The following is a 23,383-nucleotide window of genomic DNA, read 5'->3' on the forward strand; positions in this document are numbered from 1 at the left end:
GACTGGTGAAAGCAGGCTGCTCCGGGATCCAAGTGCATACCTGTGGTTCCCGCTCCATCAGAGACACAGGCCTGTGGCAGGGAGCATGCAGTGCAGGAATGCTAACAGGGCACCTTGGGAAGGAAAGACCCGGGAATGTGTGCTTGGCAGGGACATGGGGCAACAGTGCAGCCGGGATCATTCAGGGAGCTGTGAAGGGCTGGCTGGGGATGGTGAACAGGAGAAAGCCAGCAGCAGCAGCTCCCATACATGCTGATGCACATCCCAATGTGCTCAGGGCTGGCACTGGTCACCTACACCCAGCACTTGTACTGACCTCTCTGTGTGGATGGCTCTCCGGGTAAACCTTCCTTCCACCCACTGCCACCATTTATCTCACAGGCCCAAGGAACCCTGGGCCACAGGATCCTGGTAATTAGGAGCCCTCTCCTTGTTTTCTTGGGACAGAACAAAGCCACAGCTTTTCTCTCTGACACTGAAACATCATACTCATAGGCAATCTCAACCAACAACTTCATTTTCTGCCTAAAATTTCACCCAAATTGATAACTTGAGTTTCATAGCATCTCTTCCCTTTGGCAACTCCGTAGTAGAGATACATCTTCCAAAACTGGAAGGTAAGTATAGCTAGAAAGCCTAAGGACACCTGCATAGTAATGTCCTGACAACGCCCTTCTAAATAAAATATCTAGTAAAGATATTTTAGCTAACTGAGCTAATGCTCAGTTGTGAGCATATAAAAGACCCAAAATTCTAAGTTACCACCCCCAACAACAAAGTTCTGTTCTTGTGAATCAGGGTTAAATATGCAATGTTTAAAACCCTATAAAACCAGGCACAAAATTTAAAACAAAACAAAAACAAAAACCAGGCACAACCACGGCCCACAACCACAGTTTAAAACGCATTGAGCACATACACACCAGCAACCAAATAAGGAAGTATGTGTGGTGCTTAGCATGAATCTATGGTTAAGTACTTAATAGCATCCTTTTCCCTCCTCCAACCCAAAACATTTGAGACCTATTCCACACACCTTTCACTGCCAGGGCTCCTGGATAAGCAGCATCTCCTTCCCTGGGGTAATCAAAAAGCCCTAGATTATTTCAACGGGCTCTGTCCCTCTCTCAACTCATTTGAGTATAAGCATTACTCAGCAGGACTTCAGGGTTTCATCCCTCAAAACTCAACTTTTTAAAGAGAACGATCACAAAAGAAGCGCCTGGGTGGCATAGTCAGTTTAATGTCCAACTCTTGGTTTCAGCTCGAGTCACGATCTTAGGGTTCTGAGATCGAGCCCCGTGTCAGGCTCTGAGCTCAGTAAGGAGTCTGCTTAGGACTGTTTCTCTCTCTCTCCCCTACCATGCATGCACATGTGTTCTCTCTCTCAAATACATAAATAAATCTTTTTTAAAAAAGATCATGATTACCAAAGAAGTAAGAATATGCAATGAGGAAAAGTCTCAACAAATGTGTTGAGAAAACCAGACAGCCACATGCAGAATGAAACTGGACCACTTTCTTGTACCATATACAAATTCATCTCCTTGCCTTTTGCAGCTTCTGGAGGCTGCCCGCATTCCTTGGTTTTTGACTCATTCTTCCATCTTTAAAGCCAGCAGCTATGGCAATATTTTTCTAGATATGTCTCCAGACGGAAGGGAAACAGAAGCAAAAATGAACTATCGGGACTTCATCAAAATGAAAAGCTTTTGCACAGCAAAGGAAACAGTCAACAAAACTTGAAGGCAGCCCAGAGAATGGGAAACAATATTTGCAAATGACATATCCAGTAAAGGGTTAGTATCTAAAATACGTAAAGAACTTGTAAAATTCAACACCAAAAAAACAAATAATTCAATTAAAAAATGAGCGGAAGACATGAACAGACATTTCTCCAAAGAAGACAAACAGGGCAGACCCGGTGGCCCAGTGATTTAGAGCTGCTTTCGGCCTGGGGTGTGATCCTGGAGACCCAGGATCGAGTCCCACGTCAGGCTCCCTGCGTGAAGTCTGCTTCTCCTTCTGCCTGTGTCTCTGCCCCTCTCTCTCTCTCTCTCTCTCTCTCTCTGTGTCTGTCATAAATAAGTAAATAAAATCTTAAAAAAAACAAAAAAACAAAAAACAAAGAAGACAAACAAATGGCCAACAGACAAATGAAAAGATGCTCATCACCACTCATCATCAGGGAAATACAAATCAAAACCAGAATGAGAAACCACCTCACACCTGTCAGAATGGCTAAAATCAACAATGCAAGAAACAGCAGGTGTTGTCAAGATGTGGAGAAAGGGAAACCCCCTTACAATGGTGGTGGGAATGCAAACTGGTACGGTCCGTCACTGTGGAAAATAGTACAGAGGTTCCTCAAAAAGTTAAAAATAGAGCTACCCTACAGTCCACCAATTGCACTACTGGGCATTAACCCAAAAAATACAAAAATACTAATTCAAAGGAATACATGCACCCCTATGTATACTGCATTATTTACAGTAGTCAAAATTTGGAAACGGGGGGGGGGGGGGGGCTGGGGCGACATCTAAAGAAAAAAAAAAATTTGGAAACAGCCCAAGTGTCCGTCAACAGATAAACAGATAACAAAGATATGGTATAGAAACACAATGCAATATTACTCATCTGTAAAAAAAAAAAAAAGATGAGTAATTACTCATCTGTAAAATCTTGCCATTTGCAACAACATGGATGAAACTAGAGAGTATAATGCTAGGCAAAATAAATCAGTCATTAAAAGATAAATACCATATGATCTCACTCATATGTAGAATTTAAGAAACAAAGTCGGTAAAAAAAAAGAGGCAAACCTGGAAACAGACTCGGAACTATAGAGACCACCCTGATAGTCACCAGAGGGGAGGTGGGTGGGGAGATGGGGGAAACAGGTGATGGGGATGAAGATGAAGGAGTGTACGTGTCTCAAGGAGCAACTGGTGATGTATGGAAGTGCTAAATCACTATACTATACACCTGAAACTAATACTATGCTGGAACTAAAATAAAAAAAACTTAAATTTTTGCATCATAAAACCCAACCAATCCATGTCCAAAAAAATATGTTACTGTTACCTTCTCTGTAACCTGAAAGTCAGATTACTTAAATAAATCATAACAAATTATGATGGCTTAATCAAAGGCTGAGATGTTTGGAGGCACAACCCCTATGATGCATTCCAAAAGCTCTTTTCAGGGACACCTCCAAAGATGCTTGGTCCAGCTGGGACCCTCGCCAGAGAATGGGTTCAGGTACAAAGATAAAAAAGCCTGGAAGAACAATCAAGACTCAAAGGAAGCTTCTGGAGTTCATGGGTCTCACAAACCCGACAGGAACTGAAAATCTACAATGGTTTTAGTTGAATATGATCTCAAGTATTATTTAAAGATAGCAAAAAGAAAGGGAGAAATGATCTAAGTTGCACAAACCTAGAGCTCAAGAAAACAAAATCGGGATTAGGCATTTTAATATACTCCACCAGCAGAGGGTCCATGGACCTTCTGTCAGCCACCAAGTGGCAGACCCCAGTTGTCTGAATCTAGCCTATTCCCTTGGTTTTTAGCACTCCCAGAATAGTCCTGACTTCCCAGACCTCATGTGCCCTACTCTTTGCCCCACCAGCCCAGGCACTCACGTCGAGCTCCCCATCATCGAGCTCCCCGTCATCATCCTCCTTGTTTTTCTCCTTGGCGGTCTCCAGGGGCTCCTTGTCTTCCACACTGTGAGCGCCTGTAGCCCCCTCTTCCCCAGGAGCTCCTTCTCCCTTCTCCTCGTCATCCTCAGCACCAGCCTTCTCGGCCTCGTCCTCCTGCCCAGCGGGGGCCGGCTCCTCGGGGACCTCCTCATCGTAGTCTAACTCATGCTCATCCAGGTCCCTGGTGACCGATGAGGCCTCGTCTCTCAGGTCGCTTGTGTGCTCCTCTTCCCCACCGTCCCCCTCTTCAACATGTGGAGGGCTCGTGTGTTCCCTGCTCAGATCCTGAGCCTCGGACTCCTGGTCCTGGTCCTCCTCGTCAGAGTGACTCTCCTCCTCCTCCTGGCTCAGTCCTGGGGCTGCATTGTCTTCATCCTCCAAATCAGAAGCTCTCTCCCCAGCTCCGTCCAAATCCTGGTCAGACCCACTCTCCCTCAGAATGTCATCATCCGAGAGCCCCTGCTGCTCCTCTTCTTCGTCCTCTGGAGAGCGAGGGTCCCGTTCAGGGCTCTCGGCCACATCCATCGGTACCCACAGTTCTGCAAAATGAAGACAACACAGATGCACAGCAGTTAGCAAAACAGAAAACAAATCCTGGTCTGGTATTTTTGGACTCATGCTCCTTCCTGACCTGCAGACGGGTCCAGGACCTGCACAGCTCCTGTGCCCAGACCCCACTCCACCGTCTCCTGCCACTGACTGTTCCACCAGGGAGGCCGGCAGGCTGGACCCACCCACAAGACCTCCACAAGGCTGCACTGTACTCCCTAAGCTGTGTGTTAAGTGCCTCACACATGCATCAATCTGGCAGAGACCTGGAGTACTTGTCATAAGCACAACCTGGTAGGTAAACAGAAAGTGAACAATAAGATACGCATTGCAAGGGACAGCTTTTTGGATTCTTAAATTACTCTTAAAATCCAAGAAAAGTTGCATTATAGAATGAAGCAACAGAATTGAAGGCACCCTGCTATCTTTCTGGAGCCATCCTCAAGAGTCTAGAGCAGAAACCCTGACCTGCCTTGTCCCCAGGTCATGGGCTATCTCCTGTTCCTGAATGCACTTGTCCAAGGATGGCTCTGATTGCCCACCAGAATCACTCCGGATGGTCTTTAAAAATGCAGACCTTGCGCCTTATCACAGACCTGTATGTTGGGGCCACCAACAGAAGCTCAGAATGCAGAATTCATTTGTACATGCTGCGATTATCTCACAGAAAAGTGGAAAACCACCACTGTAATATATATAGTTAGGTCATAGAAAAGAACTCTGGCAAAAATTTTTATGTATTTGAGTAGTTTCGTGTGTAAAAAGACTATCATTTTATAAGATTTTTTTTCTATTTTTACTAATTTAAACTTAATTATGAAGTGGACATTTTTTCATTTTCCAACCTCCATGCCCAAAGACAGGACATTGTTCCACTTGTTTTAAATGTAGATTGCATACAGTGGGACCGGAATGTTTGTGCACGAAACCAACACCAAGCAGTCTATAAGCCAACGATTACCATTCACCACGGCAACCTGCGGCACTGCTGAATTAGTTTGAAATAACAGCAACAGTGAAAAGCTAAGGGTTTATTCTTAAAATTTTTAATTTAAAATAACGTATATCATAATTATGCAGCTTGGTATTTCAGCGAGATCTGTAAACACATATAATGACATACTTTAAACATATAAAATTATTTTATGTACTTATATAACCAAAAGCTAAACATGTATCTTTCAAGTTCATACTTTTGGTTTTTTTTTAATTTTTATTTATTTATGATAGTCACAGAGAGAGAGAGAGAGAGGAGCAGAGACACAGGCAGAGGGAGAAGCAGGCTCCATGCACCGGGAGCCCGACGTGGGATTTGATCCCGGGTCTCCAGGATCGCGCCCTGGGCCAAAGGCAGGCGCCAAACCGCTGCGCCACCCAGGGATCCCTCAAGTTCATACTTTTGAAAGGAAAACCTGTGTTTAAAGACACATATGCCCAGAGGTGGTATCTTAACCTGTAGTTAAAAACACTTTTTGGGGGGCAGTTAATGGAAATTATTATAATTGAGTACCCATTAGGACAAATTACTTAAACTTCCCCACTTTACAAATCAACTAAATGGTGAGCAATAATAGACATTTGCAAACCAATCAATTCACTTGCAGGACAGTTTTGAAAAGGATTCACTTTTCAGTCTTCCTAACTGCACTATCCAGAGGAAGGACTACCCAGGGAGAGTTTTCAAAGTCAGTCCTCAAGGGGAACCTGGGGGGCGCAGTCAGTTAAGTGTCCAACTATTGGTTTCGGCTCAGGTCATGATCTCAAGCCCTGTGTTGGGCTCCATGCTCAGTGCAGAGTCTGCTTGAGATGCTCTCTCTCCCTTTGCCCTCCCCACACTCATGCGTGCTTGTGCTCTCTCAAACAAATAAATAAATCTTAAAAAAAAAAAAAGTCCTCAAAGGGTAGACTGCTGAAAATGCAGTAGAGCCCTACTCCCCACAGGGCAGAGGCTGTCCCCATGCAGAGCATGATTACCACCTACAGTAAAGATGAACGCGGTGCCCAAAAACTAAGGGCTTTTCACTCTCAGCTGTCCCAGACAGGACCAGACATGGAGGGTGGAGCACAGCAGCCACTCAGGGTCCTTTCCCCTTCCTTACTGGTTAGTTAAGATTTTTGTGTATGAGTCCTATGCCCATCTCTAGATAATTTTTATTACATTATATATAAGAAGCCTTCTTCACAGGACAGCATCTCCCCAGCCACTGAATCTAGACCTATATCCTGTGGGCAAGCAGTCACATGGAATCTTAAGACATCCTACTTGAAACCTAACAAATTGGGATCCCTGGGTGGCGCAGCGGTTTGGCGCCTGCCTTTGGCCCAGGGCGCGATCCTGGAGACCCAGGATCAAATCCCACATCGGGCTCCTGGTGCATGGAGCCTGCTTGTGTCTCTGCCTCTCTCTCTCTCTGTGACTATCATAAATAAATAAAAATTAAAAAAAAAAAAAAAGAAAGAAACCTAACAAATTCTTTTTTTCTTTAAAGAGGAGAGGGTGAGAGAGAAAAAATCTTAAGCAGGTTCCACATCTAGTGTGGAGCCCAATGTGGGGCTCAATCTCACGCACTTGAGATCATGATTTAGGCTAAAATCAAGAGTTGGATGCTCAACCAATGAGCCACTCAGGCACCCCAGACAAATTCTGATGCTCACATTTATAGTCCAGGGACAAAATGTATGATCCTGAAAACAAACCAATCAACTATTATCTAAAATTATACATTTCTCAAACTGGTTTAAAAATCATGCAACTGATAAGCTGCAGAAAATACCCCCAAGTCTGCTACTGGCCTGGCAACATACTATTCCAGCTCAGAGCCACAAATTCTCCCAACCTGGTAACAACCCAGGTTTTTCTGGGGTTCAGATGCAAACTGGTTTGCACTTTGGTTTCATTGTTATGATTAGATCCAACCAAACTACTTTTATATTTTGGGAACTTAAAAATCAAATCCTAGAGTAAGAAATGGAAGACAGAGAGTACCTCAACTAATGCAAACAGTGGTCGATTTACCCCTGGTGTGCTCCATCTTTTTTTAAAAAATATTTTATTTATTTATTCATGAGAGACAGAGAGAGAGAGAGAGAGAGGCAGAGACATAGGCAGAGGAAGAAGCAGGCTCCAGGCGGGGAGCCCAATGTGGGACTCGATTCAGGGATCACGGGATCACGTCCTGAGCCAAAGGCAGTTGCTCAACCCGCTGAGCCACCAGGGGTCCTTGGTGTGCTCCATCTTTATGAGACACACAGTGCAACAGTGGGGGCTCTGCATGAGAGTTGGACTTCAGCCCCTTTGCTGCCTAGCTTCAGGATCTCAGATCAACTGTATAAACTTGCCACACTGCAGTCTCTTCATCTGAAATATAGGGACAACAGTATCTACTTGACAAGATTGTTGAAACCATTAGATGAGATAAATCTGATAACATGACTGGCACAGGTTCCACGCATTTAAATTCAAGCTGAATTAGTGAAAAGATGAGTAAAGGCAATCCTCAATTTCTAAGAACCAGACTTCTATCACCCCTCTCAGATGCATTTCAAGTCTCTGGGCGCACTTAGGAGTAATTCATTCATGGTTTCACTTAACAAATAGTTCTCTACTCAATGCAAGACTCTATCATTGCAACGATGTCTGCAATGAAGCTGACAGCCACCACCATCTTCTAAGAGATGACCCCTCTGTGTTGGGCACCTGTCACAGATAAGGAGACCTAGGCCACATGGCCACTGAGCGGATATCCTGGGACCGCGAGTCAGAGCTGCCTCTAGGGCGTGTTATCTACTACAGAGCTCCACACTATGCGTGAAACGGGCTGGTGCTACCTGCAGAGGAGCCAGCCCTGCTTTTTGCCATTGTTTCTACAAGAAAATGGGACCTGAGTTCCAAACTGATTTTATAAACTCTTTTTTGGAACAGAACCCACACATACTGGGACTTCTACTGAACCAGAAGATTCTGCCTGTTTTCTTTTTCTCCATTTTTAAGTTCTGTGCTGATCCATCTACACCTCTATCTAATCCCCTCTAGAAACAAACCTTCTCATATATGTGGGAAACTTAACATATGATTCATATAGTCTATTAGTTAAAAGTGATGAACATATGGAGATCCAATTTGTCACATCAATCATTTATTTTAATTTGAATTTATTTATTTAAATTTGAATCTCGGGCACATAAACTATACACAAATCCAAGAAAAGAAACCCCAAAGGTGCACACCTTTATAATGACGCCACAGGAAATGCTGACTGAAATCACAATCCTGAGAGGCTGGTGTACTATGGCAGGATAAGTAATTTTAAGAAGTACTTACTGAGTACATGTCCTGCCCCACAGTTTAAATTTTGGAAATCACTTCCACATTCCAAGGACACAAAGATAACTAACTTCCTGACTTTCAAAGACAGTTTTCAGAGCTGACCAGAAGGTAGCAGGGCTAAAGGTCCTGAGTGCACCTGCTTCCAGGAGGGCAGCCTAGTGTTCTAGGGTAGTGGTGCTGTGTCTTGAGGGGGGCATGGACTGTTTTGAGAATCTGATGAGGGAGGGAGATGGGATGGCTCCTCTTCCTAGAAAAACTTGAATATGGGCAATTTATTTTCCACTTCAGGGAGTTCAAAACCCCATTACCCAGCATCCCCAGATTGAGAAGTCTTGCCCTAAGTATATTATGTGTTATTCTAGTACATATACACACTTATCACGTTGTCCACAACTATTTGTCTGCAAAGTCTGTTGGCAGACCCCTCCCCTCCATGAAGTACGTAAGTAGAAGGGTTCAGACTCACCTCCATGTTCCCCAAGCTCAGCACACAGCTGGCCCTTAGTGGCAATGTTCCATCTAATTTACTGTCTGAACTGGGTCAAGTGTGAAAAGGGGGCATGTTTAACAATTGCAATAGGCATGAGGGATCCCTGGGTGGCTTAGTGGTTTAGTGCCGCCTTCAGTCCAGGGCTTGATCCTGGAGACCCGGGGTCGGGTCCCGCGTTGGGCTCCCTTCATGGAGCCTGCTTCTCCCTCTGCCTGTGTCTCTGCGTTTCTCTGTCTCTCATGAATAAATAAAATTCTTAAAAAAAGAAAAAAAAGGCATGAAAAGAGCTGTCCTAGGCACACTGGGACATATAATCACCCCTAGAGGCCCTGACGATTTCCTCAGGAATCGTATCTTTCCTTTACCTATGGAACCCCTTGAGATTTTATAGTATGAGGCTGCACACAGGCAAACACCTTGCAGAGATATATGTGCCAAAGAATCTACCTACTAAAAACAACTCGAGTCACAGCCTGCTGCACAGAAGAGAAGTGTCACTGGGGGTCAGAAGACGGTTTGCGTGCCAAGCCCTGGGCTGGGCAGGTTCATAGTCTCTCTGGGCATCTATGTCCTGTTCTGTGATGAATTCAGTCTGGCAACCACCTGAGTGCACACTTCAGGTCAGGAGCACAGCCTATCAAATGGCAGACAATGACATGGAAGGTCTGCTCATCACATCTTCACCAACTCTGGACTCACAGTTTTTACACAGTTGCTCTTCTCACACAATCATCTTGTAAGAGGATTCCTGGTGAAGTTTACAACTATCTCTTCAGTGCTCTGACCCACAAGATGGTGAACTTGCCCAGAGCAATAAATGACAAACATTCATCACTGTGTTTCCACTGCAGGATGCATTTGGCTGATGATACCTGATAAACGCTTGTGGAATAGGTGACAAAAATCATGTTACTTGGAAAACTACCTGTTGCATACCAGGAAGAAATTGGAAATAAGTGCCCTGTTCTTAGAAGACTACACCAGAATTCACACATGCAGTGGGTGCTGCCTGTCTCTCCGCAGCCACTATGGAAGGCTGCACACGGATTCCAGGGGCAACGCTAAAGTGCAGAGCATTTTGGGAACTTCTCTTTTTGAGTGACCTTTAGAAACCTGCAAAGTTCTTTCCTGGCCTTCTGGCAGCAGCAGATTATTCCTCCTCCTAAGGTACGTCCCTGAGAAATCGCAGGAAACCAGTCAGGGCCTGGTCTGGTACATGACCAAGACTTGAGCTACCAAGTCAGGTTAGCTGTTTTTTTGGCTAAACACAGGGTATGACTATTGAACAAGACTGAATTCTCTCACATGACTTACGTATTTATTACGAAAACAGAAGTTCTAAGGCAGTTTTGGCAAAGGAACACTAATGAAACACAAACATAACCATTCAGGATAACAACTTTTAATAGAACAATTCCTTTCTGAATGCCTAAAATCTGGTACATCTGTGTAAAAATTGTGATTCCTACCTTCTCGGATTTACAACCTCTTAAAGGAAGGACGTCAAAGTGGGTGACAGAAGACACTACTCCCAAAGTGACTAAGAGTGACCACCAAAATCTCCTCAGGAGAGAAGCACTTACCATGAGATGATCTGTAGCTGTGAAAAAGTAAGAAACCTTCTTAAACAGGAGCAAGGTCACAGCTTACCTGCTGGCTCTCTGGAATGATTCCACAAAGCTTTCTTACAACATCTGGACATTCCCCACCCAAAGCCAGAGAGGAGGTCCAGCCTTTGGGACACAGAGCTGGTTAGGCTCCACACATGTGGTCAGGCTGTAAAATTCTTGGGCGAAGACTCCACTCCACAGCAACAGGACGGAGGGGAGCCCCCAAAGAGCTCTGCCCCGAGACAGCACTACAGACGCCAACCACTCCCTTCTTCCATTTTCCCCAAACGGATTGGAGGAATGACCTACTCTTGCAAAAGAGCTTGCTGAACAGAGCTCTCTTAAAACGATCAGCCTTTCTACACGGCACATATGCTGTCATAAAGTATCCGAGAAAACAACTTTTAGCAGAAGCAAGGCTGGAGATCAAGTCTTAGGCTGTCGCAGCAGTAGAGCTACAGTCAGTTTATCCAAAGAACTCCGCATCCTTCGGGCTCCTAACTAGAGGAGCAAGGAAGTTTAGCCTAGAGCGGCGCGCGCGCTGGGGCACGGCCAAGATAGCCAACCTGTGCACGCTGGAGCTCAGGGAGCAAGTTCCGGGAGCTCCAGAGAGCTCAAAGTTCCTGCAGAACCCATCCCGGGTCCAGGCTGGTCTCTCCCGGAGGGCGGACCCGCGTCCCTACCCCCCGCCCCCGCCCCCGCCGTGGGCGGCAAACATGTGCCACGCGAATGTCCCGGAAGAGAAATGACAGCTTCGGGGGAATCGACTCCGCCACGGGGCGCAGAGGCAGCCGCGGGGAGTGCGGGCTCCGAGTAGCTTCCAGGGCCCTCCGGGCCGGCGAGCCGCGGACCGAAACCGGGATCGCGCCTCTTTCCGCGACCCCTTCCCAGGACCGGAGAGCCACGCTCGGCCGGGGAGGCAGCCCGGAGCGCTCCCCGGAGGCGGCGGCGCCGGGGCTCCCGGGCCTCGGCTCCGCGCCGCCGCCACGCTCCCCGCCCGGCCGCCTCGGCCTCCTCCCCGCCGGCCCGGCCTCCCCGCCGCCGCCGTCGCCGCCGCCGCCACTTACCTCAGCGCGAGGGCGGGGAGGGGGCCACGGCTCCGCTGGCGTCGGGGCGGCGCGGGGAAGACGTCCCTCGGCCCTTCCGCTCCTCACAGGCTCCGGCGAGAGGCGCGACGCGGGCGGAACAAACGGGCTCCACTACCCGCGGGGGCCGGCCATTGTGCGACGTCATCAGGCCGCGACAGTCGTCCTGCTGGCCGGCGGGCTTCCCTCGCTCGCCCCGCCCTCCGCCCGCTTCCTTCCGGCCTCCGCGCGGCCGCCCCCGCGCGGCCCCGCCCCCGCGGCGCGCGCCCGCCCGAGCCCGCCACAGCGCAGGCGCCGCCGGAGACCCCGCCCTGGGGCGTGTCTCCGAGCCCGCCCGCCGCCGGCGCCCTGGCCACGCCTACCGAGAGGGTCACGTGACGCCTCGCGCCGCCTCGCGCGGTGGGTTCCCGCCGGGTGCCCGCGCTGCGGGCCTTGGCGAGTGCGTTCGTCCTCCCCCCCGCCAGAGACGCCCAGCCCCAGAGGACGTGTGCACCAGGCAGTTACTCCTCTTCCCATCCTGAGTTTAACCTCAAAGCCTGGACATTGTCAGCTATTTCCGTCGGACTCGGCCAATGCAATGCATTGAAAATGCATATTTTCAATGCAATAAATTCAATAAATTCAATAAATTTCAATGCAATAAAATGCAAATGCATTAGATTTTATTTACTTATTCATGAGAGACCCGGGGGGGGGGGCAGAGACACAGGCAGAGGGAGAAGCAGGCTCCCTGTGGGGGTCTGATGTGGAGCTAGAGCCCAGGAAACGGGGATTAATGACCTGAGCCAAAGGCAGACGCTCAGCCACTGAGCCACCCAGGCGTCCTAAAAATCATTTTGAATGTCAAAGCTTACGGTCTTTAACCATTCCCGCTTTCTTAGAAATAATCAGGCCAACACAAAAATTGATCATTTTGTGGATACTGAGATTCAATGCCAGAGTTTGCAAATTTTCACTATTTCCCTGGGAATAAACAGCTGCTCATCTTGCTAGACGTGATCAGCTCCTGTGAGCACAAGGATGTCATGTGGCATTTGGAGTGTTTGGGCAGCTTCCCTGCTGCACTGCCCCTCAGGATGGAGCCACCTGCAGGGCATCAAACAGCACTTCTTTAGTTCAAGATTTTATTTTTAAGCTCTCTCCGCACCCAGTGTGGGGCTTGAACTCACAACCCCAAGATCAAGAGTGGCATGCTCCACTTTCCATTTTAGAGAGTAAAGTTGTGGGCCGGGTTGAATGCTCCCCTGTCCCGGCCTTAAAATTCTCAATGGTTTGGGAACAAGGGGCCCACGTGTTCATTTTGGACTGGACCCTGCAAATTACGAAGTGGGTTCTGGGTGTGATGCAGGGTTTTGGAAGCCGCTGAGCAGAGCAGCCCATCTTGCTCCTCCAGGAAGCCTGCGGTACATACAAGAACATGTCCTCCTTGGGGCAGCCTGCCAGCACTGGGCCAAATGGCAGTGTCTGGCACCCTGTGAGGTTGCATACACTCATAGATGTCTGAACACATGAGCATGGGAGGAAATGGGGGCATGCACAGAGCTCCCATAGGATCCAGTGCTGCCACTTTTTGGTAGGCAGCCCAAGAGAAATGAAACATGCACGCAGACACCTGTGCACAAACGTGTGCTGGTGGCAGCTCTAGTCACAGAAGCCCCAGAGGGAGCAGCCTACTTATTCATCAACGGATGAGAGATAAATAACATATGGTCTACCCATACAATAGGATATTATTCAGTCATATGAAGGAATGAAGTCATCATAAGAAGAGAGCGCACAGAGTTCTCTCTCCCTTCCTCCTCCGCATACCGTGGGAGGACACGAGAAGGTGGCGCCTGCTCCCCTGGAAGACGGCTTTCACCAGAACCTGACTACACCAGCATCCTGTTCCTGGACTTCCAGCCTCCAGAACTGTGACAAATACATTTCTGTTAAGCTGCCCAGTCTGTGGTATTTTGTTTTGGCAGCCTGAGCCGACGAATACATTCCATTTACATGAAACATCCAGAAGAGGCAAATTCATAATGTCAGAGAGTCGACTGAGTGGTCGCCAGGGGCTGCAGGATGTGGAACAGGGAGTGACCGCTCCTGGGAACAAAGTTTCTTTTTGGAGTAACGGAAACGTTCTGGAATTAGCTGTGATGGGCACGTACGAAAAACCACTAAATTGGGTGTTTGAAAAGGGTGAATTTTATGGCATATGAATTATACCCCAACAAAGCTATTATTTAAAAAAAGGAAAGATAAGAAGTTGAGGCAGAGGGCGGGGTGGGGGGCGATGCAGGGTGAGAGCTGAGAGGCAGTGGGAGGAGGGAAGGCTCGAGGGCTGGGGAGGTAGGCAGAGGGCTCTGCAGGAGAGGGGGAGGGCCCCGACTCTGTCCACCGTCCACCTCCTAAAGGAATCCCAGCTACCTCCCCTTTCTCCATCTACCATCACCACCTGCCAGGATTCAGCCACGGCTCCAGCCCTCGCCTGCCTCCTTGCTTGTCGCTGTCCCCTGCTTCCCATCCTCTCTCAGACACCGAGAGCCACTGACTATAATCTTACCGCTCCAGCCTCTGCCCCCACATAAACTCTGAACCCTTGAACGCTTGGACATGTTGCACCTGCTCTCTGGACTACCCCCAGGCTGCCCTGCCTCCCCCCTCCCCAGCTCTCGTGCCCCCTCCCCTGCAATGGCATTGCACATGCCATTCCTGCTGCCTGGGATGCTGCTCCCACACTTCCCCACTGAACTTCGATTATTCTTCAGGCTTCACCAGGGATGGACCTTCTCCCAGAGGCTTGCCTGTCTCCACAGCTTAGCCACAAGCTCCTAGTAAATCACTGAGCTCCTATCACAGTATCTGCAGCAACTGGAGCGTGTGTGTGTTGGGGGGACAGCATTCAGAAAGACAGAAAATGCCTGGGATGGGATCAGAACCCAGTCTCTCTGGGTCTAAATATCACGGGCCTGGATTGCTGTGCTTTGAGCTGCAGGCCCCTGGTGTAAGCCCATGTGCCTCAGTTTCTCTGCTTTGTAGAGTGGGGCTATTCACTCATGCTGCCTCCTTCTCTGGAGGGAGGGAGGAGGCCACGAGGTGACAGGCATACCCGGTCATTGGGTCACAGAGCTCTCCATTCAGGGCAGGCCTCATGCTGGATGCAGCCGTGACATCCTTGGGAGGTGGCCCCCACTGAGATCTCCATTTCACAGTAGAGGAAATAGAAGCTGTGAAGGGCAGACTGGGACCTCACCCTGGAAGCCAGACCACCCACCCCAGGCGTTCTGTGTCTCCAGCTGAGGTGACTCTGGCTGTGACCGCTCTGACGCTAGCTGGCAGGCTCCCCAAATGTTCAGAGTACTGACAGGCGTGGTGCCATGTGACCAGGGCCACTGGGTTGGTCAAAGCCAATGGGCCTGCGTGAACACCACTTAGAGCATGAGAGAGCTGCCATCACACACCAAGTCATGACAGGAGTTTGCACAGGGATCGTGGGGCATGGGGTCTAAGTTTAACAAGGGTGGCAGTCTACACTGGTCCACAGCCACTTTATTACAGAGAGTGATTCCCCTTTGGAAAATACCAGGCATATGAAAGAAGTGCTTTGTGACCCATAAGGCAACCCAAGACAGGCATCCTAGAAGTGGAGTCCCCAAGCGGCAGAGCAACACCATGGGACTGTGAGGCTCTGCCCTGAGCTGTTCTGGGGTCGGGAGCTCTGGCAGTGGAGCCGGCCATCTGCCTTGTCACAGGCCTGGGGATCCAGTGCCCTGTGGAGGGCAAGAACCACTGGCCTGGGACTGTCTTGCCTGTGGCCACGAGGAGACATGGACAAGGATAATCACTCTCAGTAATAACCAGAAGAACAAAGGGGAAAGAATGGAAGTGGTTCAAATGTTTATAGTGGGTTGCAATATTGTATAACATGTTAAACATTGTAATATATGAATGTCAAGTGTAGATATATTATATTTGTAAAGATACAGATGCAGACAAAGCTGTTTACTTTCCACCCCGGGAAGCTGCTTCCAAGAAGGGCATTGACAGCTCCATCAAGGAGTGATGGGGAGCCACGGTAGACTCTGGAGCAGGGACATGACATGACAACAGGGACATGTTGGTGATTTTAAAGCCTCATCTGAAGCTCCCACATCTGAGTCACCTGTGAGGTCCGTTGCTTTTCCTCTTGGTTTTCAGTGATCTGGTCCCATTTATAGCATGCCTTGTACTTTTTATTTGACATTGGACATTGTGGATACTTTTTTTGTGGGGCGCTGGGATGGCCTTATCTTCTCCCAAAGGGGGTGAGACTTTATTCGCATAGGCAGGTGGTGTCAACCCATTGCTGGGCCCAGTTAAATCTAGTTTCTAGGCTTCCTCCATACTCCTCTGAGTGGAGTGCCTGTGCTCTTAGAGGATGGTCAGCGCCATCTGCCCCAGCTCCGCGTCCTCAGGCTTGATCTGCAATCTGCTTCTCCTGCTGCCATGCTGCTCTGTCACCTGTTTGTCTCCCCAGGGTCCCTTCTTTGCTAGTTCTCACAGTTTCCCCAGTTAGGTGAGCAGCACAGCACTTTGCCACCACCTGAGGATTCTGGGTTCCTTCCCTGTAGGCTTTCCTCTAAAGTTCCAGACGGTTTAGACACTGTCTCCTCAGCTCAACAAGGCCACGCTTACTGCTGTCCATGCCCCACTGCTCTCCCCCACCCCTAGGGGGATGTGGGGCTCACTTTGTTGTTTCTCTTTGTTTAGAGGTCACAGCCTCACAAGCTGCCTGTATTGGCTGCCCTCCAAATGCGTATATGCAGTTGTATCAGTACGTTGGGCTTTTACAGGTGATTTTAGCAGGTGGAGGGGCCAAAGTTGGGGGTCACAGACGTTCTCATTTCTTTAAGGTGGCAATGCCTGCGCATGAACCTCTGCTATTTTCTCAAGCAGCCACCAGAGGGCACGCTAACCCAGGTGTTTTCTGCTCCTCGGAGCGAGATGTGGGACAGGGTGGGGGCTGGCGGATGCTGCTCTAGCCGCTTGGATGCCTCAGCCCTTCTCATTCTCTAGGTGGCCCCTTGATGATGCCAGGAAGGCAGGGCAGGCCTCAGCTCCTGGATGTTCCCGTGCTGTCCATTCCCACCTGGCCAGGGGCATGCACATGCACACACATTTTCTTTCATCTTTGACCAGAGGTTCTTTCTCCAGCTTCATGAGTAAATTAATGGAAGTACACATTTCTTTTCAGCTTTTTTCTGTATTTGAAATTTACTCCTGGGAGACAGCTACAGATGTGGCTTGCAGGAAGGGCCCTCCTGATTCGTGGGGGACCCCTGTCCCCTCTAGGCCTTGTCTCAGACTCCCAAAGGCTGCCCATCACTGACCCCACCTGGCCTCTCCCTTTTCGTTCCTGGATACATCCAGGGATGACCCTCAGCCCCAGCTGAGCAGTGGCTGCCTGCTCTCTCCTCTCTGGTGTGGATGAATGAGTGAATCAATGAACGAATGATTGCATGAATGAATGTCAGTTTAGTTCCCAATTTGCAACCTTTACCTGGGGCCAGGACTTCTTCCCACAGTGACAGAGTGGGCACAGCATCCTCGTTCCACACTGCAATGCAATCAGTGGCTTACCCATCCCAGCTGTCAGTGAAGCCCTTTCTGGAGACAAGGGGACTGTGGTAGGCAGTCTCCAAGATGGACCCGGGGAGCCCTGGCTACCGGGACTCATGCTCTGGACCAGGCCCTTGATCTGTGCTGGCCCATGATGGCTTGAGCTGGCAGGGGCGGGGAAAGTCACTGTGTGCCCTTGGGGCCCTGGGCTGCTGTAGGACATCCAGCTTCTCTGCTGGCATGGCCACGTGGAGAAGCGAGGCCCCCTGACTGCACAGAGGGTGGGGCTTTGCCACCCTGTCAACCCCAGCCTGCCAGTCTCCCTGTGAGGCATTCCTTGCCTTCCTGAGACTCTGCTTTCTCTTCTGAAAAACAGTGGTGTTAACAGTTGCCAGCATGCAGGGATGGTTGAGATAGCCACATAAAATACCGTGGGCCATGCCTCGCACCTGGCACCTGGCATGCTCCTGACGGTGGTTGCAAGTAGAGATGAACACATTCTCACCTATTCCTTATGGATGCCTTTCCTCTCACTCTGTTGTGAATTCCTTTCCATGACAGTCAGTACATCGGTTTTCACAGCCAGATGTTCTGTTGTGGGGACAGAGCATCTTACTGCTCTTATCACTCTGAATGGACATTTAAGTTGTCAGTAAGGGGTCTTATTATAAACAAAAGCTGTGTGACTGCTACATAACCCCAGGAGATCCACTGGGGTTTTCTTGAGAGGCTGTTGGCTGCAGGGCCCCTGGAGCACAGACAGTGGAGACTCATCTGTGAAGTGTGGTCTGTCTACTGATGAGCTAGTGGCTGGGAGAACCCACTCTGTGCCCAGGTTCTAGGCAGTGGTGCCATCTCTTTCTGATACCCCAAGACTAAGGCCAAGGGGGGTGGAATGGGGAGGAGCCCCAAGTGAGGCTGAGGTAGGTTCTCGCCCGAGCTCTGCTGCTTCTTCTCTGTTGAGGGCATCCTGCCCTTCAGGATGGGCCAAGGTGTGGTGCACACACAGCACAGCATGTGGGGTAGTGATTGTTTCCAGAATCATACTTGTCGCCACCGCTGATCGCATTTGCTGTTGTTAACTGCACAATCAGGCGAGCCACTTCCCTCTCTGTACCTGTTTTCACTTCCACGGGCCTTGGTGGTGATGGGCTTTTAGGCTCTTCTGTGTCACCTGATTCGGTTCTCTCCCGAGGTCACCATGCCTGAGGCTCCTGGAAGGCTGCAGATAAGGCAGTAGGTGGCTTCAGCACTAGCGAGGGAGGACAGCGCCCGGAGCTGTCCATGGGCTGAATTCACGGGTGGGGGTGCCCCCTGGAAGTGGGCCCCAAGACGTGGGGTCCGTGGGGCCATTGCCGCAGGGATGGTGGGACACAGATACATGCCCTGCACCTGGGAGCAGGGACCCTGCCGTATGATGGTGGCTCGCAGGATCACAGCCTTCCCAGGGGTGCAGAACTAGGGTGCCACTCTCAGGGGCACGAGGGACTGAGCCTGAGTACAGGTGTCTTCTGCACCCATCAGCACTCTCCCCTGATCTCTGTAGTCTTGAGCTCAGCCAGGTGCCAGAAATTGCAGTTTTGGGAAAAAGCTGGTGAAAATGCCACTCAGCCTGAGCTTGCGTGCAAGGAAGTTCTCACTGTGTGGCCTGTGATTCCCCCATACTGGGAACCACCCAGAAGTCCATCAACAGTCCATTGTACATGGACACATCGCAGTGGGTCCTACAGCAGAGTATCACACAGCTATGGGCACGGATAAGTGACAGTCACACTCAGCAATGATGAATCTCTCAAAGTGAGGCTGAGAATAAGCAGGACACAAATCATGATGTGTGGTTCTGGCTACAGAAAGCTCCCTGGCAGGCAAGATAAAGGCTAGCATTTGGGCTATGCTAAAGGCCAGGGAAATGGTGACCATCTGCAGAGGGTGGGCAGGGACTAGGAGACCAGGCTCACCTTATTCATTCAACCATTAACTTATGTTTGGTGTACCTTTCTGTATGTTTATTATACTTCAAAGTGAAAAATTTAAAGAGAGAAAATCACTAGGGGTCATCAGACTTTATGGGAGAGAAGGTGTTAAAACACATATGCAAGGGCACTGTTGCTGGTCATTCAATTCATGGTCAGGAATTCATACACTAACTGGGTCCTTTCTTGGTTCTGAGGTGCTTGCCTGTGACTCCTCGAACTCATTGATCCTGGACCCCTGAGATCAAGAGTTGCATGCTCTACCAACAGAGCCAGCCAGGTGCTCCTGAAATCTGCATTTGAAATGCCTTGGAAGAGCCAGGCCCTGGCCTTGTGGGGGAAACAGTCTGGGACTTCTGCTTCCCAGGCCATTTCAGGGGCTCTTTCATGGTCTCTACCTAAAGGCTAGCCAAGAGAAGGTGTGCCAACCATGACCCTTTGTGGGGCACACGGCAGCAAGGGTCTGGGGGCACCGCTGCTTCTCAGAGCCCTCAGACTCAGGCTGTAGTCCTTCCTCTTGGCCTGAGCCAGTGCTACCCCCGCCAGGCCTGTGTCCCCGCTGACTCACACTGGTGCATAGGGAGGGCATCATTCCTTCCTCCCCACAACACTGCGAAGGGTCCTCGGTGGGTGGACTCCTTGCCAGATTCGCCTGCAGATTGTAGACACTGGGGCGCTTCCCAGTGACTCCCAGCCTGGCCTCTCAGGGCAAGAGGGCCTGTCCATGCCCTCCCCACCTCCTCCCTGGATTTCTGCCTTCTCCTGTTAGACTGCCAATGGCTCATCTGGCTAACGGGGTCCTCCTCAGCCTGATGAACTCCCGGGGAGCCCCTTCCCCTGGCCTAGGAGGGGAGGCAAGGGTGGCAGAAGGGGTCTCCTGCTGGGGAAGCCGCAGCAGCAGCCTCAGGGTTGGCAGTCAATCCTGCAGGGGGCGGGCGAGGGGTGCGGGGGAGCAGAGAGAAATTGGCAGGGCCGTGTGCATGAGTGTACACCGTGCGTTTGCGCACAGCACTGCAGCCTGCTGGATGAACAGCCTCCATCCGCGGAAAAGCTGAGGTGTTGGGGCTTATTCCCCCTCTGCCAGTCTCTGGAGGAGGAGGAAGGCGATAAGGCTCCTCATAGAGTAAGTTCTCTGAACTTCCAAGTTTCTCCTGGGGGCTGGGCTGGGAGCCAGCACTGGTGGCCTCGCACCTGCCTGAATGTTTTATGCAGAAAGGCTAGCACGCAGGTGGGGCTGGGTGATGGAGCTGGGAGGATGGGGTCCTCTGAGATGCTGAGGAGGCAGGGATGGGGCAAGCCCCAAGCTGCAGGGGGGCTGCTGTGAGGACTGTGGGTTCAGTCCTGGGGCTGCTGTCCTCCACAGCAGGAGGCAAGTGAGGCCCTTGGGGGGTACCCACAGTTGCTGTGCTGGGATCCGGGGCTGATTGTCATTTTGACTAAACATAAAGGGAGGCTCATTTTCAGGATAGCAAGGAGCCTGGGGGCCTCATGTGGGTCTGGGTATGCAGGTGTCTATGAGTCCAGGTGTGGGGGGTGTATTCTAGGTATTTCTGCAAGAGAGTGCATGGTGTAGCTGTAGTTAAGGTATGCACACCTGTGTGATGGGGATGTGAGTGAGCATATGTTGTGATTTACACACACGTGTGCATTTGGGTCTGTGTGTTTTAGGTATAGAGTGGGGGGGGGAATGCTTCAAGCTTGTGTCCATGAAGAAGTGTGTGTGGCGTGTGTGTGTGTCAAGGTCTGTGTGTCTGTGTGTGCGGCCACCTGTGCTGGGTCTGCTGTGGAGGGGAGTTTGGTTCATGAATGTTTGTATGTGTATGTGTGCTTGTATGTCTGCATATCTGCGTCTTGGTGTATGTGGGGGGAGCCACGGGCTGCCTCTTTGTGTGAATGCCTGGAAACGTGTCTGTATGTTGTGTATGTAGGCAGGTGTGTGCCTCCTGTGTGCGCAGGTGCACTTACAGGTGTGTGAAGCCTGTGTGTATGGCTGCATGTACAGGTGTGTGCTGCCTGTATTGTGTGTGTGCAGGTGTGTGGGCACCATCTTAGGGCCCACCACTTCTCTCCCAGCCCTGCCCTAATTCTGTGCCCTGGCCTCTGCCCCATGGGGGCTGCAGTGGGGGCTTCTAACCTCTCAGACCAGGTGGCTGTGGGCCAGGAACCTGGCCTGGCCACCGTCTCTGGGTGTGGTCTGCCTCAACCTCACCTGCTTCTCACCTGCCCCTGTTTCAGGTCCTAGAGTGGGTGGGCCTGGCTGGTGGGGAGGCAGGGTGGGCTGCCAGTGGAGAGGAGGGATGATCCTGGGCCGTTTCCAGAAAGGGTCTGCCATGGCCATGGCCTGGGCAAGAGCCAGTAACTGGCTTCTGGCTCTGCTCCTGGGAGACCCAGACGGGGCATTCCGTGACCCCTAGGTGTGTTGCTCTAGCTCACTCCCTGCAGCACCCAAGGAGGGAGCTGCTGTTGTCATCTCTGCTGACAGACAGGGATGCTGAGGCTCAGAGAGGTTGGAGCTGTAATAGTAACCAGGCACCAGGACCACAGCTTTCTGGGTCTTGTGTTTCTTAAGAAACTCACTAAGTCCCTGCAAAGCAGGGATGTCTAGTCTCCCCATCTCACAGATGAGCTTGTTGAGACTGAGATGATGTGCGGCTTCCTCCCAGCACAGGGGAGCTGACTTCTGAGCACTCTGGGTGTGCGAGGCTGAGGGCCTGACATGCACTTCCCCGGATTACTCCCGCCCTCCATCTTCTGTGTGAGGTATGGTTGTCACCTATATTGACACTCTGGGAAACAGCTTGCAGAGTGGCTAACTGATGTTCCTCAGAGGAGCCATTCTGTCCCCTGGCTGGGCAAGCACCTGGTCCCTGCGAGTCCCTGGGGGCTTGGCTTGTAGGGCTCTGCAGGTGCAAAAGCCCTGACCCCACCACCGTGAGCCCCTCCTGGAGCTCCTTCTTCCTGCCCCCTCCAGCAGCTGGTCAGCCAGCATGGACAGCAGGAGCAAGCTGGACGCAACATGTCACTGGCATGCAGAGAGGCTGTCCTGGGCCTGGCCAAGTACAAGATGGTCTCAGCTTCCCTGGTGCTCCTGGTGTGCGTGATGGGGATCCTGGCCAATGCACACCCCCACCAACTGCTACCTGGTCAGCCTGGCCCTGGCTGACCTCACTGTGTTGGTGGCCACGGGGCTGTCCAATGTCTCTGACAGCTTGCCTGGGCAGTGGGCCTATGGGCATGCCGGCTGCCTGGGCATCACCTACTTGCAGTACCTGGGCATCAACGTCTTCTCCTGCTCCATCCTGGCATTCACCGTGGAGAAATGGGTGCTCCCTGGCCCTGCCCTGCCCTGCATGAATCTCCCTCAACACAAAGCAATGCAGCCAGGACTTCCTGGCTGGGATCCTCAGAAAAAGCCTCAGCTGAGCTGTGGTTCTAGTCCCCCTCTCCAGAGAGGGGAGCTGGGGTTAGAAGTCCCCCTCTCCAGAGAGGGGAGCTGGGGTGAGAAGCACGCAGGGGAGAAGAAGACCTGGCCCAGGTAGCAGGGGTCAGAAGGGCTCGTCTCTCAACTCCGCTGCTAACTTGCTTTGAGATGCCAAGGCAATCTTATATTTTCCAGCCTGGAAGTGGAAATTTGGATTGGACGTTCTCTGGGGTTTCCTGCGTGCTCTGATCTTAGCCCCAAGAGGCAGTGTAGCCCAGGGTTAGGCATGTGGACTCTGAAGCCTGCTGACTGGATTCAAAGCCATCTCTGCCCCTTCCTAGCTGCATGGTCTTGGGGAGGCTGGCCCATGGGCTAGGCGGCTTGTCCAGGGCCACACAGAATTGAGACGCAATTGAGGCCTTCTGACATCCAAATACTGGCCCGTCCTGGTTCTTGTGGGCTGTGGCTCTCTGGGCTCCAGTGGCTGCCATCTCCTGCCCATGCTGGGTGACCCCATGGCTATGGCTGTGTGGGGACATGGGTCTAAGCCATGAGCCTGGCCATTAGGGTCATGTGATGTCACTGGCTGCCTCAGTTGATGACTTTCGGAAGTGGGTAATTAAAAAACCTCTGGGGTTCTC

General features: G+C 50.7%; 1 protein-coding gene across 2 annotated transcripts in view; it reads right to left on the reverse strand.

Moving 5' to 3' along the window:
* The window catches only part of ZC3H18 (zinc finger CCCH-type containing 18), a 65,973-nt gene extending 54,052 nt beyond the window's left edge, over positions 1 to 11,921 (reverse strand). For both annotated transcript variants that reach the window (XM_041771608.1, XM_041771607.1), the window contains exons 1-2: positions 11,748 to 11,921; positions 3,645 to 4,243 (exon numbers count right to left, since the gene is read on the reverse strand). In XM_041771608.1, the coding sequence (XP_041627542.1) occupies positions 3,645 to 4,229 (585 nt within the window). In that variant the 5' untranslated portion in view covers positions 4,230 to 4,243; positions 11,748 to 11,921. The remainder of the gene's footprint in view (positions 1 to 3,644; positions 4,244 to 11,747) is intronic.
* Between the last annotated feature and the right edge of the window lie 11,462 nt (positions 11,922 to 23,383).

The sequence above is a fragment of the Vulpes lagopus genome, chromosome 10 (genome assembly GCF_018345385.1).
Source record: "Vulpes lagopus strain Blue_001 chromosome 10, ASM1834538v1, whole genome shotgun sequence".
NCBI lineage: Eukaryota > Metazoa > Chordata > Mammalia > Carnivora > Canidae > Vulpes > Vulpes lagopus.